General features: G+C 36.7%; 1 protein-coding gene across 1 annotated transcript in view; it reads left to right on the top strand.

Moving 5' to 3' along the window:
* The window catches only part of PRKAA2 (protein kinase AMP-activated catalytic subunit alpha 2), a 63,536-nt gene extending 50,076 nt beyond the window's left edge, over positions 1-13,460 (top strand). The window contains exons 7-9 of the mRNA XM_047788908.1: positions 7,822-8,326; positions 9,956-10,082; positions 11,817-13,460. Of these exons, the coding sequence (XP_047644864.1) occupies positions 7,822-8,326; positions 9,956-10,082; positions 11,817-12,055 (871 nt within the window). The 3' untranslated portion in view covers positions 12,056-13,460. The remainder of the gene's footprint in view (positions 1-7,821; positions 8,327-9,955; positions 10,083-11,816) is intronic.
* Positions 13,461-17,517: the final 4,057 nt, after the last annotated feature.

Below are 17,517 nucleotides of genomic sequence, written 5' to 3'. Positions count from 1 at the left end.
GGAGAGTGACCTGAGAAAACATTCATAAGGTTGATGTAAGAGAATGTTTTGCCTATATTCTCTTCCACGATTTTGATGGTGTCTTGTCTTACATTTAGGTCTTTCAGCCATTTCGAGTTTATTTTTGTGCATGGTATGAAGGTGTGTTCTAGTTTCCTTGATTTACATGTGGCTGTCCAGGTTTGCCAGCAATTCTTCCTAAATAGACTTTCTTTTTCCCATTTTATGTTCTTGCCTCCTTTGTCAAAAAGTAATTGACCGTAGGTGTCTGGGTTTATTTCTGGATTCTCTATTCGGTTCCATTGGTCTGTATGTCTGTTTTGGTACCAGTACCACGCTGTCTTGGTGACTGCGGCTTTGTAATATTGCTTGATGTCTGGGAGAGTTATGCTTCCTGCTTGGTTTTTGTTCCTCAGAATTGCTTTGGCAATTCTGGATCTTTTGTGGTTCCATATAAATTTTTGGAGTGTTTGCTCCAGTTCTGTGAAAAATGTCCTGGGTAATTTGATAGAGATTGCATTGAATCTGTAGATTGCTTTGAGTAATATGGCCATTTTTACAATATTAATTTTTCCAACCCAGGAGCATGGAATATCTTTCCATTTCTTTACTTCTTCTCTAATTTCCTTGATTAATGTTTTTTAGTTCTTGGCATATAGGTCCATTGCCTCCTTGATGAGGTGTATTCCCAGATATTTGATTTTTTGGGGTGCAATTTTAAAAGGTATTGTGTTTTTGTATTCCTTTTCTAAACTTTCATTGTTAGTATACTGAAATGTGACTGATTTCTGAATGTTAATCTTATATCCTGCTACTTTTCTGAATTTGTTGATCAAGTAGTTTTTGTGTTGAGTCTTTGGGGTTTTCTGTGTATAGTATCATGTCATCTGCACACAGTGACAGTTTTATCTCTTCTCTTCCTATTTGGATGCCTTTTACTTCTTTTGTTTGTCTGATTGTTGTGGCTAAGACTTCCAGTACTGTGTTGAATAGTAGTGGTGAGAGTGGGCATCCCTGTCTTGTTCCAGGTTTTAGTGGGAAGGCTTTCAGCTTTTCTCCATTGAGTATTATATTTGCTGTAGGTTTGTCATAAATGGCTTTGATTGTGTAAAGGAATGTTCCCTCTATACCCACTTTGGTGAGAGTTTTTATCATGAATGGATGTTGGACTTTGTCAGTTGCTTTTTCTGCATCTATTGAGATTATCATATGGGTTTTGACTTTTGTTAATGTGGTGTATGACTTTGATTGATTTGCATATGTTGAACTGTTTCATTTTTTTTATGGCGGAGTAATATTTCATTGTATACATGTACCACATCTTTTTTATCCAATTCTCTGCCAGTGGACGTTTAGATGCTTCCATGTCTTGACTATTGAATATAGTGCTGCAGTGAACATTTGGGTACATGTATCTTTACTTTTATTTTTATTTATTTATTTATTTTGTCTTTTTGCATTTTCTAGGGCTGCTCCCGTGGCATATGGAGGTTGCCAGGCTAGGGGTTGAATCGGAGCTGTAGCCACTGGCCTACGCCAGAGCCACAGCAACGCGGGATCTGAGCCGCGTCTGCAACCTACACCACAGCTCATGGCAACACCAGCTCCTCAACCCACTGAGCAAGGGCAGGGATCAAACCCACAACCTCATGGTTCCTAGTCAGATTCGTTAACCACTGCACCACGATGGGAACTCCTACATGTATCTTTTCAAGTCATGGTTTTCTCTAGATAGATGCCCAGGGGTGGGATTGCCGGATCTTATGGTAATTCTGTTTTTAGTTTTTGGAGGAATCTCCATACATATGTTTTCCATAGTTTGCTGGTCTTCTTTACTGCTGAGCCTTGTCATTTGTAGTTTTCTTATTTCTAATTGTGGCCTTTTCTTTTTCACCTAGAGAAGTTCCTGTGGTTTTTGTTGTAAAGCTGGTTTAGTGGTGCTGAATTCTCTTAGCTTTTGCTTGTCTGTAAAGCTTTTGATTTCTCCTTCAAATCTGAATGAGAACCTTGCTGGGTAGAGTAATCTTGGTTGGAGATTTTTTCCCCTTTCTTCAATTTAAGTGTGTAGTGCCACTCACTTCTGGCCTGCAGAATTTCTGAGGAAAAATCAGTCTGTAACCTGTTCGGGGCTCCCTTGTATGTTATTTTTTTCTTTTCCCTAGCTGCTTTCAATATTTTCTCTTTGTCTTTAATTTTGGTCAATTTGATTCATGTTGTGTCTCAGGGTGTTTCTCCTTGGGTTTATTTTATATGGTATTCATTGTGTTTTCTGGATTTGAGTGAGTGATTCCTTTCCCATGTTAGGGAAGTTTTTGACTTTTACCCTTTCAAATATTTTCTCCGGTCATTTCTCTCTCTCTTCTCCTTCTGGCACCCCTGTAAAACAGATGTTGGTGCATTTAAAGTTGTCCCAGAATTCTCTTAGACTGCCTTCATTTCTTTTCAATATTTTTTCTCTTTTCTGTTCCTCAGTGATTTCTACCAATCTGTCTTCCACCTCACTTATTTGTTCTTCTGCCTCCTGTATTCTGCTCTTTGTTCCCTCTAGTGAATTTTTTATTTCAGTTATTGTATTTTGCATCTCTGCTTGCTTAATCTTTAAATCTTCTATTTTTTTGTTCAGTGTTACTTGTAATTTATCAATCTTTGCCTCCAGTTTATTTCTAGCATCTTGAGTCATCTTTAATATCATTAGTCTAAAGTTTTTTTCATGGAAGTTCCCATCGTGGTTCAGGGGAATTCACACTGATGAGTGAATTTTTGGAGTTCATTCAGAAGTAATCATCTTTCCTGTTTGTCATTGATACTCTAAAAAAGTTTTAGATGTGTAACATAATTTTATTTTCTTCTATTATTTATTTTGAAAAATTAGTATTTAGCAGTCACTTTTTACTTCTAAACATTTAAGTGCTTTAGTTATGATGTAGTAATTAAACACATTAATGAATTGGCTTCATTGGCTCTTCATCATTTATCTATTCTGCATTTATCGAGCATTTACTTTGTACCTGGGTACTGCAATCCAGCTAAATAAGGTATGGTCCCTGTTCCAAGGAGGTCCCACTTTAGAGGAGAAGATTAAGGAAAAAAATCTTTTAACAACCATAAGAAAGTATTAGTATTGTAATAGAATTATCTACTAGAAGATATAGAAATTTCATCTCTGTATATATCCTCAAGGCCTGGCACAGCATCGTTTCTCACTTAGAATATTGCACTAGCATCATTTTCATAATCATTATCATTATTTTTATCTTTTCAATTCAATTTCTTTATCACAGCATGATCTTTACAGAATGCAAGTTAGGCCGTGTCTCCCCTGCCTCTTTAAAATCTTTGTTATTTTCATCAACCATGGGTTCAAATCCCAAAATCTTTTTTTTTATTACTCAGTGAATTTATTACATTTATAGTTGCACAATGATTATCACAATCCAGTTTTGTAGGATTTCCATCCCACACCCCCAGTGCATTCCCCCACCCCCCAAACTGTCTCCTTTGGAAACTGTAAGTTTTTTTCAAAGTCCGTTGAGTCAGTATCTGTTCTGCCATGAAGTTCATTGTGTCTCTTTTCAGATTCCACATGTCAGTGACAGCATTTGATGTTGGTGTCACTTAGCATGATAATTTCTAGGTCCATCCATGTTGCTAAAAATGCCATTATTTCATTCCTTTTAAATTGGCTGAGTGATATTCCATTGAATATATGTACCACACCTTCTTTATCCATTCCTCTGTCGATGGACATTTAGATTGTTTGCATGTCTTGGCTATTGTGAATAGTGCTGCAGTGAACATTGGCGTACATGTGTCTTCCAAAATCTTTCTTTGTAGTCTACAGCTGTCAGAAATAGCAGTTATCTTTGCCACTCCAACCCATAACTCATTAATCTTTGTGATTGTGGCCTCAGTTCGGGAACATAGCAGAACTTTTTTTGTGTCAGAGTCTTTACATGTATTATTTCATTTGCTAGGAGTACCTAGCAAAAGCACAGTTCTTCACCTGCGCCTAGCTGCATTATAATCTTTCTGGTATCTGCTTAAATATCATGGGACCAGCTTCCCTAGTCATGCATCTTCCATTCTGAATTATAGTCTTTATTTTACCATGTGATTTTCACTCATAATCTTTATCACAGGATTTTTTTTTTAATTGTTGAAGTATGGTTGATGTACAATGTTGTTAATTTCCACTGTTTAGCAAAGTGACTCAGTTATACATGTTATATATTCTTTTTCCATATTGTTTCCCATTATGCTTTATCACAGGATATTGAATATACTTCCCCGTGCTATTCAGTAGGACCTTGTTGTTTATCCATCCTGTATGTAATAGTTGGCCTCTGCTAATCCCAATCCCTATCTTTCCCTCCTCCGGTCTCCCTCCTGCTTGGTGACCACAAGTCTGTTCTCTAAATCTGTATGACAGGATTTTTTTAGCTGTATATTTATAACTATATATTTATTTTTGAGAGTATTTAATCTTTATTCAGCTAGAATATAATCTCTGTGAGGAGGAGTGTGCTTTTTTTGCCATAGTATGTCCTTAGTAAGTATTCATAAATGAATTAATTTTTCAATAAAAGGCATTCAGGTAAAATGTGTACTTATCTGAATTTAGGGAATGCCCAGCTTACCATATAGCAATGCTTACATAGTTTTGAAGGAATAGTACATGTTAATTAAATGAAAATGGGGTGGGATATTTTAGGGTGGCAGTAGTAATAACATCTTGTACAAAGGCCCAGAAGTGTGAGAAAATAAGATTTAGGAGACTGGTTCTCAAGCATTTTGATTTGAGTACCCCTTTACGGTCTTAAAATTGAGGACTCCAAAGAGTTGTGTGGTGTGTGTGTGTGTGTTTTATTTTATTTTTTTTTTTTCTGTGTGTTTTAAATGCAGATAATATTTATCAATATCATATTAGAAATTAAAAAATATTTGATGTATAAAAATAATAATAAACCTATTACATGTTAATCTGAATAATATGTCTCTTATGAAAAATAACCTTATTTTCCAAAACAAAATACAATGGCAAGAGTGACATTATTTTACATTTTTCAAATCCTCTTTATTTTTTTGGCCACACCCACAGCATGTAGAAGTTTCTGGGTCAGGGATCGAACCTGTGCTGCAGTTGCGACCTGTACCACAGCTGCGGTAATGCCAAATCCTTAACTGCTTTGTCATACGGAACGTCCTTACATTTTTCAAATCCTCTTACTGTTTGGCTTAGAGATAACAGCTAGGTTCTTTATCTACCTCTTCATTTATCTGTTGAAGTGTCTTGCACCATGTCTTAGTTGGAGTCTAAGAAGAATATCTGAGCTCAAATAAGTGGTTGCAAAAAGGAGGAGCATTTCATAGCTTTTTGGATAGTTTTGGATATTTCTTTTTCTTTGATATCTTTTAAAACCAAAGCTTTAATGTATCAGTTGCAGTATCAAATCAGAAGACATATCGATTGATTTTTGTACTTTTTTAAAAAAATTTTTTTATTGAAGTGTAGTGAATTTACAATTTTAAGTTAGTTTCAGGTATACAACACAGTGATTAAGTTACATATATGTGTGTGTATGTGTGGATAGATAGATAGCTAGATATAGATACTCTTCAGATTCTTTTACAGGTTATTACAAAATATTTAGTATAGTTCCCTGTACTATACAGTGGCTCCTTGTTGGTTATTTTATATATAGTGGTATATATATAATATAGTTCCCTGTGTTATACAGCAGGATTCCATTACCCATCCCAAAATGCAATAGTTTTCATCTACTAACCCCATAATCCTAGCCCATCCCACTCCCTCCCACTCACCCTGACAAACACAGTCTGTCCTCCATGTCCATGATCTGTTTCTGTTTTATAGATAGATCATTTGTGCATATTTTAGGCTCCACACATAAGTGATATCGTATGGTGTCTGTCTTTCTCTTTCTGACTTACTTAGTGTGAGTCTCTAGTCCCATCCATGTTGTTGCAAATGGCATTATTTTGTCCTTTCTATGGCTGAGTAGTATTCCATTGTACATATGTTCAACATCTTAATCCATTCATCTGTTAATGGGCATTTAGGTTGTTTCCATGTCTTGGCTATTGTGAATAGTGCTATGATGCATGTACAGGTGCATGTATGTTTTTCAGTGGTAGTTTTGTCCAGATATATACCCAAGAATGAGATTACTGGGTCATACAGTAGTTCTATATTTAGTTTTCTGAGGTATTTCCATACTGTTTTCCATAATGGTTGTACCAATTTACATTCCCACCAGCAGTGAAGGAAGGTTCTCTGTTCTTCACGTCCTCACCAGTATTTGTTGTTTGTTGACTTGTTAATGAGGGCCACTCTGACTGGTGTGAGGTGGTTCCTCATTGTTTTGATTTGCATTTTTCTAATAATTAGTGATGTTGAGCATTTTTTCATGTGCCTGCTGGCCATTTGTATGTCTTTTTTGGAGAAGTGTCTATTCAGGTCTTCTGCCCATTTCTTGATTGTGTTAACAGTTTGTTTTTTTTGTTGTTGAGTTGTATGAGTTGTTTTTATACCTTGGAGATTAAACCTTTGTCGGCTGAGTTGTTTGCAAAAAATTTCCCTCATTCTCTGGGTTGTCTTTTTGTTTTTTTTCACTGGTTTGCTTTGCTGTGCAGAGGCTTTTGAATTTAATCGGGTCCCATTGTTTTATTTGCGTCTTTATTGTCTTTATTCTAGGAGGTGGTCAAACAAGATGTTACTGTGATTTATATCAAAGAGCATTCTGCCTATGTTTTACTCTAGGAGTTTTATAGTATCTGGCCTTATTACATTTAGGTCTTTAATCCATTTTGAGTTTATTTTGTGTGTGGTGTTAGTGTTCTAATTTCATTCTCTTACATGCAGTTGTCCAGTTTTCCCAACACCATTTGTTGAAGAGACTGTCTTTCTTCCACTGTATATTCTTTTCTCCTTTGTCATAGATCAGTTGACCATAGTAGGGTTTATTTCTGGGCTTTCTATCCTGTTCCCTTGATCTATATTTCTGTTTTTGTGCCAGTACCATACTGTTTTGATGACTATAGCTTTGTAGTAGAGTTTGAAGTTAGGGAGCCTGATTCCTTCAGCTGTTTTTCCTTCTCAATATTACTTTGGATATTTGGGGTCTTTTGTGTTTCCATGCATATTAAAAATTTTTTTGCTCTAGTTCTGTGACAAATGCCAGTGGTAATTTGATAGGGGTTGCACTGAATCTGTAGATTGGCTTGGGTCATTTTAACGACCTCAAACTTTTGTTCTTTATTACATTAAAATGCACTGGTCTTGTTTTTATTTCAAGTGGATCTTTTACTCATGTATGATTCTGTAACATCAAGCATTGGTCATATGGAAAATACTGGGTTATTGAGGTAGACTGATTTTCCAAATGGTGACCCATTTCATTATATAATATCAAATCATGTTTATTATCACCTTCACTATAAAGTTAGAAAAAAACTTTTATGTATTGGGAAGCTGTCAAACTCATAGAGACATGTACAAATAATACAGAATTCTAAGATTTTGCTTTAAAGCTTGAATTTTATCATTGGCATCAAATAGTTGTTTGCCACTTGTTTCCTTTCAAATGACAAGCTCATTTTATTTTTGAGGAAATTGCAGCCACATACCCAAGTCTGAATAATCATAATATTCAAGAGCAGAGGTTAATTTACTTACCCAGGGTCACATAGCTAGTGAGTGCCTAGAGATCACATCTTTCTGATTCTGTTACATTGTACATAAATTATTTGGGACTTGCCAAAGCATGTTCTTACAATCGTGTATTGTGGTATTTTTCCTAGAGAGCATGAATGGTTTAAACAAGATTTGCCCAGTTACTTATTTCCTGAAGACCCCTCCTATGATGCTAACGTCATTGACGATGAGGCTGTGAAAGAAGTGTGTGAAAAATTTGAGTGTACAGAATCAGAAGTAATGAACAGTTTGTATAGTGGTGACCCTCAAGACCAGCTTGCAGTGGCTTATCATCTTGTCATTGACAATCGGAGAATAATGAACCAAGCCAGTGAGTTCTACCTCGCCTCTAGTCCCCCAACTGGTTCTTTTATGGATGATAGTGCCATGCATATTCCCCCAGGCCTGAAACCTCATCCAGAAAGGATGCCACCTCTTATAGCAGACAGCCCTAAAGCAAGATGTCCATTGGATGCACTGAATACAACCAAGCCCAAATCTTTAGCTGTGAAAAAAGCCAAGTGGCATCTTGGGATTCGAAGTCAAAGCAAACCATACGACATTATGGCTGAAGTGTACCGAGCTATGAAGCAGCTGGATTTTGAATGGAAGGTAGGAGATTGGAGTATATGAAGATCATTTGTAGAAGCCCTTTATTATATAGTGAGCTGCTGAGTTGAGTACTGTGGTCAATAAAAAAGTTGGTTTTGATTTATATATGAATTTAGTGGTCTAGATGCTTCTGGCTAATAAACCCCATTCTTTCTAGTAATGTACCATGTACACTCAAAACAAAATAAATCTTTGTAAAGATTAAGAACCGTTGATGTTGGGGACCTATATATTTTTGAATTATAGAATAGCATTCTTGGCCAAGAAAGAGTTTTAATAAACTTGAAATTTCTTGAGAAAATAGCTTACCTGTTTCAGCATGCATCATAAAAAAAGTCATGTGTCTTCAAAGATAGTATGTTTTTACTTTCTCTTTTTTTCTTTTTGTTAATAGCTGTAGCAACAAGTGGTTCGTACAAATTATACCATCAGGATATATTTATTCAGTTGACAAATACTTTTCTGTAAGTTGAGAAAGCCTCTCTTATTTGGCTAGTGCTTTTAGTCCTTAGTTGTGATATTTTTTTTTCAGTCCACATTTTACTTAAATGCATTTCAATTCTATTTGAGTATATGGGGGGGCAGTTTTTCCTTTTCAGGTATCTTTTATTTTCGTTTCTTTCTTGAGGACTGGGAACGTATTTTTAACAGAAGAAAAATGTTCAAACATACCACGTACGTATTCACTTGACATATTTTTATTTTGTTATTTGTACATGGAATGAATAAACAAAATCATATTTCCTTAAAACCATTTAAAGAGCAGATCTCCCTTTTCTAAAACGGTTTTATTTAGTTAGTTTAAAAAGAGATGTTAATGTCTTAAAATTCCTTACTGAAAACATTTTGTAAATAATTTGATGTTTTGAAAAAGCAGATCTTCTTTATCTGAGTTGCTGTTTTATTATCTTCAAAAGAAAATAATATCTTCCTTGCAAGATTACTATGATACTTCAATTTTGTGACAGTACCTGTTACTGTGCCAGGTTTAAACCATTAACATGTTAGGTCTCTGTCTAGCTTATAGTCCTAGTAAAGGTATCCAAGTTGAGAATGGGCAAGGAAGATTATTTAGAGTAGAGGCACATCTGGAAAGAATGCTGGACTCCATATAATCTCTGCGTTCCCTTTAAATTTTTTTTTTTTTTTGGTCTTTTTGTTTTTGTTGTTGTTGTTGCTATTTCTTGGGCCGCTTCTGCGGCATATGGAGGTTCCCAGGCTAGGGGTTGAATCGGAGCTGTAGCCACCGGCCTACACCAGAGCCACAGCAACGCGGGATCCGAGCCGCGTCTGCAACCTACACCACAGCTCACGGCAACGCCGGATCGTTAACCCACTGAGCAAGGCCAGGGACCAAACCCGCAACCTCATGGTTCCTAGTCGGATTCGTTAACCACTGCGCCACGACGGGAACTCCACCCTTTAAATTTTAATTGCTGTATATGGTACTGTTAGTAGGGATTAAATACTAAACTACTGTGTAATGTAAAAGAAAAAAGATAATTCAGGAATTCCATCTCTGCTCTACCTCTGTCAGTTACTTGTTTTAATATTATTCTTTTCAATAAGAATAAGGTATTTTGTAGTTTATTTTTAATGTTTTCCCTTAAAGAAAAATTTCCGTTTTAGGTAGTGAATGCATACCATCTACGTGTAAGAAGAAAAAATCCAGTGACTGGCAATTATGTGAAAATGAGCTTACAGTTGTACCTGGTTGACAATAGAAGCTATCTTTTGGACTTTAAAAGCATTGATGGTAAGGAAGCCACGCAGGCATGAGCTCTGAGAAGATAAAACTTGGCACTAGTTGACAAGATGTTAAAACCATCTCAAAGACATGGTGGGTAGGTCTTCTGTACTGGTTTTTAAGTAACCTAGATTTAACTAAAAGTGTAAGTGAAGCGAAAAGGATCGAAGACATGGAAAAGCTCTAATCCATCACCTCTCCAAAAGACGTACTTCCTTGGTATTAAAAAGTCATTTGAAGTGTTGGCTGTAGAGAAAAGGAAGGAACAATCAGGGAAGCAATTTTTACCTAAAGTAAGCTGACGTTAGGTTCTTGTCACATTTCTCCATTCATATTTTACCATTAAGCATTATAATATCTAAACTTCATCTGTTTCTTTCATCTCGGGTGGCCAAGGTATCCTGTATGGCCTCCCCCAGGATTTGGGTTGGGTTTTGGTGCCCATGGTTTGGTGCCCCTGACCGGCGAAAAAGTCAGGGAGGTGGTCATGTCCTAGTGTGTGCCAAGAGTCAGACTCGGCTGGTCAGTGTGTGTATTCCACTCAGAGGTCCAAGTGGGATACAAGCAGAATGAACCAAGGGTCCACTGCTGGATGGAACCAGAGGAAAACTGAGTTCTTCAGATTTGGAACTTTATTCTTGGAGTTCCCGTCGTGGCTCAGCAAAAACAAATCTGACTAGTATCCATGAGGATGAGGGTTTGATCCCTAGCCTCGCTGTGTGGGTTAAGGATCCATCATTGCCATGAGCTGTGCTGTAGGTCACAGATACAGCACAGATCTTGCATTGCTGTGGCTGTGGCTCAGGCCGGCAGCTGTATCTCCAATTCAACCCCTAGCCTGGGAACCTCCATATGTTGTGGCCCTAAAAAGACAAAAATCAATCAATCAATGAAATAAATGTTATTCTTGAACTATCATCAACTCTAGCTGTGTTTATATGGTCCCCAGACTACCTTCATTGAAAGCACCCAGAGGTCGTCTTAAACTGCAGATTCTTAGGAACTATCTCAGACCTAGCAAATCAATCTCTAGAGATGGGTTCTGGGAAACCGGGAATCTGCATTTTCAAAAATTTCCCTTGCCCGTTGCTGTGGGCAGTTACAGTGCTCTGAAGGATCAGAACCACTCTGCAGTGGTAACTTTTGTTTTTATCTTAGTGATTTTTTTTTTTTTGGTGAAATGCTGCAAGAAAATAATCCTCCAAAGGCATGCTTTCTTCAGATGGAAGGGATATTGGTTTCATTTCAAGGTTACTGTCAAATACTGTATTGAAGAGGTTTTAGAAGTAATATTTTGGAGTTCCCATCGTGGCTCAGTGGTTAATGAACCCGACTAACATCCACGAGGATGCGGGTTCCATCCCTGGCCTCGCTCAGTGGGTTAAGGATCTGGCGTTGCCATGAGCTATGGTGTAGCTTGCAGACGAGGTGATCTGGCGTTGCTGTGGCTGTGGTGTAGGCAGGCAGCTGCAGTTCCGATTTGACCTCTAACCTCCATATGCTGCAGGTGCAGTCCTAAAAAAAGTCATGTTTTGACTGTATAGAAGTGTTGTGATTGATCAGTGATGTCTGCTACGATTGAGGGAGGGAGGAGCTGTTCCTAAAACACCGAAACATGACATTGCTTGTTAGGTTGTCCTTGCTCAGATGTGTTTACTTAATATTCTGAATACAGTGTCTTCAGAGGAAGAGCTTGGACAAGTATACCTTTCATGTAAATTGCTCTTCTTTGGTCCATTTCAGATGAGGTGCTGGAGCAGAGGTCTGGTTCCTCAACACCTCAGCGGTCCTGCTCTGCTGCTGGCTTGCATAGACCACGGTCAAGCTTGGATTCTGTCACTGCGGAGAGCCACTCACTCTCTGGCTCTCTCTCTGGCTCCTTGACCGGAAGCATGCTGCCTTCAGTTACACCTCGCCTGGGCAGTCACACCATGGATTTTTTCGAAATGTGTGCCAGTCTGATCACTACTTTAGCCCGTTGATAATCTTTCCCTAATTTCTATCTTCTGTTATTGCACTGTGAAAATGAGATATATTCTTTAAATTATTGTTTTACCTATTGAAATCACATACTCTGCAGTAGTGGTTGAGAGACGTAACTATCTCCAGAGGACACTCAGTACCTTTGAAATGACTGAAAACAAATCTGACGTTTTATTTACTGTAGACATCTGTAATTCTGTTTTGCCTACGATAAAAATCACATAGGCGTTGTCTTTACTAGGTGAACATCGACGAAGACTGTTGTTCATCTAAAACCGTGGATTCACTGCAGATGATTAAGACACCGTTACTGGTGAACCATCAACGAAGAGTCGCTTGGCATCACCTTTTTGCTTTACTGTGTAGTGTAGGTGAATCCAGTTTGCTTCCTAAATTTCAGCAGGCTTTAAGCTGTGTTTATGCCCAAGAAGTTTTTTTAAAAAAAAAAAACCCGCAATATTGGTAAGGTAGTATTTAAATGTTGAAATCTTAAATGTCAGCCTCCAAAATTTCAAAAACCAAGTTCTTGTAGAAGTTTTCGCAAATGTTGCCCAGTGTTCAGCAGAAGGGCCGTGGTCCCGAAACAGGTAACTGTGATTTCTAAGTTCTTAAAAACAGCTGTAACTAGAGGTTTTATCTTGAGATGTCCCTGAATAATGTACTAAAGATTTGCCTTTAAGGTTCTTCCCAGTACTGGAACATCTGGAATTGCAGCAACTTTTGTCTTTTTCATAAACTTATTTTACGACATGCCTTCAAAATCTATCTTTCTCAAGTTCTTTTTAGCTCTATTTGTTTTTATACTTCATCAAGCGTGATTTGACAGTTAAATGAAACAAAGCAAAATGTCGGTGGTCCCTGTAAAGAGAACTCTTACCTTTGATCTCTGACTGTGTGTGTGCCCCGCTGGATCCCGGGACGCTGGTTTTTCAACTGAGTTTGGTTGTTGTGGTCCCTCACCTTCCTGGTCGCCTTTGTCTGTGTCTAATGTTTCATCTTTAGTGGCCGATTGACTTAGCTTTAAAATCTTTTCTGGTTCTCTTTCTTCTGTATCTTGGTTGCTAGCCATCCAGTTTGAAAACACTGTTCTGGCCCTAAGGGCTTTTGTGTATTTCCAAAGCTCGGTCGGTAGGCTGTGACCTGCACTGTTGAACTTGTTAGGGCAGCGAAACCTTAAACATTCAAAGAATTTTCTCTTGAATAAATATATGTGTTGTTTACATATATACATATATGTATTCGCACATCAGTGCTTTTAAAGGAAAACCAAACTTTTTCTTTTGCTTTGTGCAGGGTTTTTGGTTTTTTAAGGCTTTAAAAAATAACCCTACATACAGCAGGGTAGGTAACAGCCCATTGATTATATTTTGTTTTAATAAAAATATTTAATTTTAAAATCATGTATAATTTATCTAATTGTATTTATTCCTATTTTGTTTAATATGCTGTAATTAACAATATCATTCACCTGACTCACCCTAGAAAAGATTAAGCTCTTGAAAACAAAAAGTGACATTGCCTTGACTGGTTTCTCTTTGCCAGAAATAATGTGTTTTCTACCAAGAAGCAAATGAGAATGTTAGACCAAGTTTCTCCTGTAAAACAAATATGGCTGTTTTTAAAGAGTATTGAGTCAGGGGTTTGCATTGTGTCACATCATATTTTTTGAAGAACTTTTAAAAAATGATACAACTTTTAAGTCCGACTTCTTAATAGCAAAGTACAAGGAATACTTGTTTGCCAGTTTGGGAAAGAGGGTGGAGTTGTAGTTAATATGTCTAAACCTTTGAAAGATTGCCATCTAGTGGCATCAAAGGATACTTTTTTGTGATTATTTTTATAGGGATAAGCAGTCCTGCTGCGTTAGTTTTGATGTGCATATAGATATGGCATAATTTTGGCCTCAACGAGTGTGTAAATACCTTTTGGGAAAAACAGGGCCACTTCATAATATTTGCCTATGAATGAGATGACCTTCAAAATAAGGAATTACTCTGAATCCTTATTCTCAGTGATAAAATCCCTAACAATTTTGAAGGCAGAGAAATAGCAGGAAGGAATCCAGTGGCATTTTAGCTTCTGTAATGAATCAGATATTAGAAACTTATATCAAAATTTCTTTATATGGATGATTATGTTTTTTAAGAGTTAAAAAATTATTTACTATTTTCTCATTTGTGCCAGTATTTATAAATATCTATATTTTGATAGTTATCTCTTGAATTTTAGGAGAACCAAGGCTCATAGTTTGGTTCTCGTGTACTTAGGTTTTTAAAGCACAGGTATTTTGTGAATATAGATGGTTTAGTACATTGGTTTTTAGAGAGAAGATTATAGGAGGCTCAGCCCAGCATAATGGGGCTAGAGCATTTTCCTAGGAGGTTCTTTGCTGCTCGTGGGCAGGGAGAGGAAGAGAATCAGCTGCTAAGTTCTCGCGTTTTAGTCTTGTAAACTGGTTAGTTGTGGACGTGGTATGGATGTGGTATGTATGTGGTAGACCTGGGATAGGAACAATTTCTCCTGTTAAGATTCTGGAGGAGAGCTGCTATTATTAGGCTGTGAAGTTCTTAGCTATACTGTGGAAATGGAATCTGTAATGGTTCTAGAATAGCATTTTCCAAACTGTATTCTTTGAGATGCTCTGCAGAAGAGAAATTTAATTGAGCGAGTTGGGAAAATGATACTTTCTCACTTGAGGATGACCAAGGATGCGAGCATTAAAGACTTTTGCCAGTCCTTCTGTGAAAAAAAAAATTAACTTTGTTTAATCTTGCTTCGCCCACATTAATTTAATCATCATTTTAAACTTACTATTCCCTGGGAGAAAGCATATTTGGAAAAGTACTATTTTAGGAAAATTATTGTATCAGGTTGCCATAATTAGGGTAATTAAGTATAAAATTAAAGTTTATTTTCCCTTATCTCTTGTTGGAAAGAGTCTGGTTCAAAACCAGAATAATTTCATTTAAACCTGTAGATGTATTCATCTTAAGCAAATGCTGGTCTGCTAGAATTTTGTATGTCTGCAACTTGTTTCATAGTATCTTCATTTTCTTAATCAGGTTGTGGTATTTTGGGAGCTCAAAATTCTTTTTTGCGTTGAATGGATAACTGAAAAACCTTAAAATTACTTTTAAAATTGTCTAAGAGACTACTGACTAATGCTTATGGCTCTATGGATAATGAGTCATTATCACTGATTCTTTCAAAAAGTGTAGTCAGTGAACATTTTCTATATATTTTTATATAGGACACCGTATTTCTGTCTAATTCCTGTTATTCTTCAAAGTAGGAACAAACAGCATCCCAAATTAACTATCTGGAAGGGAGATAGGCAGGCTCTTACAAGTCGGGTTTTGTTTTGATCAACAAATTTTTGAGACAGTTTTTGTAACCTAGTGTTTTCATTCCTTGATACTGTCCAGCTATGAAGAGACTCCATAAGCCTAAATTATTCAGGAATAGAAGTAATCTGTGTCAGGGAATTGGCTGACTTTCTACAAATAGGTTTTCCATGATAGTTATATAGTACTAGGCTTGCTTTCTCTTATTCCCTAGCCAGTTTCTCCTCAGGGAATACAAATTGATTTTTATATTAGACGAGACACAATTGAGAAAATAATCATAGATAACTGTTGCAGATTTTTTGACTATTCGGATTTACCTGTAAATAGTATACTAAGTTAATATTAGCAATGCACCTTCCATTTTTGAACTTAAGATCTTGGAATGTGCCTGCCATAGACACTGCATCCTTGTCTAGTCACTGGTTAATAAGTTAAATCCTGTTACTGGCTGTGAAATCTCAATATCTCACTGCTAGACATGTTCACAGTTAGATCTCTTTTTATTTGTTTGTAAAGACTTCTGCCTTTTCGTTCTGGCATTTCATTACCTGTTTTTTTTCTATCACTCCGTGACTTTTTAAGGAATGTAATTTATTTTAATAATAGTTATCAAAGACGCTCTAAAATTCTGGGTGAGGGGTATGTGCAATCTGTTGGTCAGTCACATCCTATGTTGGGCCACATTTTTATAACCTCTCGAGTGGGAGGGATAGATTAAAAAACCTCTGAATTATCTTTGAGCTTTAAAGTTCTGTCCTCTCTGCCTTTTCTTACAGTTTGTGTTAATGTTCACTTTTTATATATTTAGAGATTTTATACTAGTGTGAATGGTCTCTATTTGGTGAGGTGAAGGTATATACTTGAATATTTTTCTAAATAGAGCTGCTCTCCCCGAGCCCCCCCCCCCCCCGCCCCGCAAAATCATCCAGAAAACCAAACATCGTGTGCACTTGCCATAAAACAAAACATTACTAATTTGCTTTGACGGAGATGTTCCGCACATCTTAATAGTGATCTTTAGATCCAGAGACAGCTCCATATCTGTTAACTTAATGCACTACAGTAACCTCGTGAACCAGTTCCAGATGAGGAAGCAGGAGCGAAAGCTCTTCACAAGGCTTTCCTGCCGCACAAGGGTTCAGTGACGGTCATGCTCTTTATATGTCCCCTTCTCCTGGGGGAGAACAGTCCGTCACTGAAGTAGCTGAGTAGTTGAGTAATAAAAATAAACACAGATGTATTGATTTCAAGTCTTAGGGTGACATAAAGTGGTCTTAACTGAATATTTTTTGTTTAATTATTTGAACCAGTTGATTGTACTAACTAGATACAAAGTTATCTTAAGTATTCATGATTAGCATATTGATTTTTCCTAAGTACTTCTAAGTTATTGAGGGTAAAAAAATGCTGAAGAAAACTTTTAGGACATGATCCTTCCTTTAATTTTATTTGTATGATTCTTACAACACAGTATATTTTAGAAAGAGAAAAACTAGCCCCAACTCCTATCTTAAATTATCAGTAGTTTTGGACTATTAATCTGAATTAGGCTTATCTAAATGTCATATATATATTGATAATTTTTCACTGTATAAAGTGCATATTAGATGATAAGACACTGTTCTCATAGAGTATATTTCTATTAACAAACTACCTAATTATTATTGGCTTGATACGGATTCTTCAAACCTTATAAAAATTTGAACTGTAATTTGTATTTGAGCTTTAAAAATTATATCTTATTTAAGCAAATTGCTGGCATTGTTACTAGCCTTCCCCATATATAATGATGATGCACTTGATGCCACCGACATAAAAGAAGAGGTCCTACAGCCTAGACTAGATTGAGTTTTAATTAAACCTTTTCAGCCATAGCCTGATAAGAATCAGGCTGGGTCCAGACGTTGTCAGACTGTGGACCTGTATTACCTTTGTGAGCCAGTGTTAATGTTTACTGCCGACCTAGCATAGCAATGCCCGTTTGCAGCCATGATTATGTAGATGACTCTCAGTAACTGCTGTTCATATCTAAAGAGGTTCAGATGTTATGAAAGTAGCTCATGATTATTTGGACAAGCAGGGTAGGTAAATTTGTTACATTTTAAAAAAGTGCA

This window comes from Phacochoerus africanus, chromosome 8 (genome assembly GCF_016906955.1).
Source record: "Phacochoerus africanus isolate WHEZ1 chromosome 8, ROS_Pafr_v1, whole genome shotgun sequence".
Lineage (NCBI taxonomy): Eukaryota > Metazoa > Chordata > Mammalia > Artiodactyla > Suidae > Phacochoerus > Phacochoerus africanus.
Note: the sequence above shows the minus strand (reverse complement) of the source record. Positions and strands in the feature narration are given on the sequence as shown.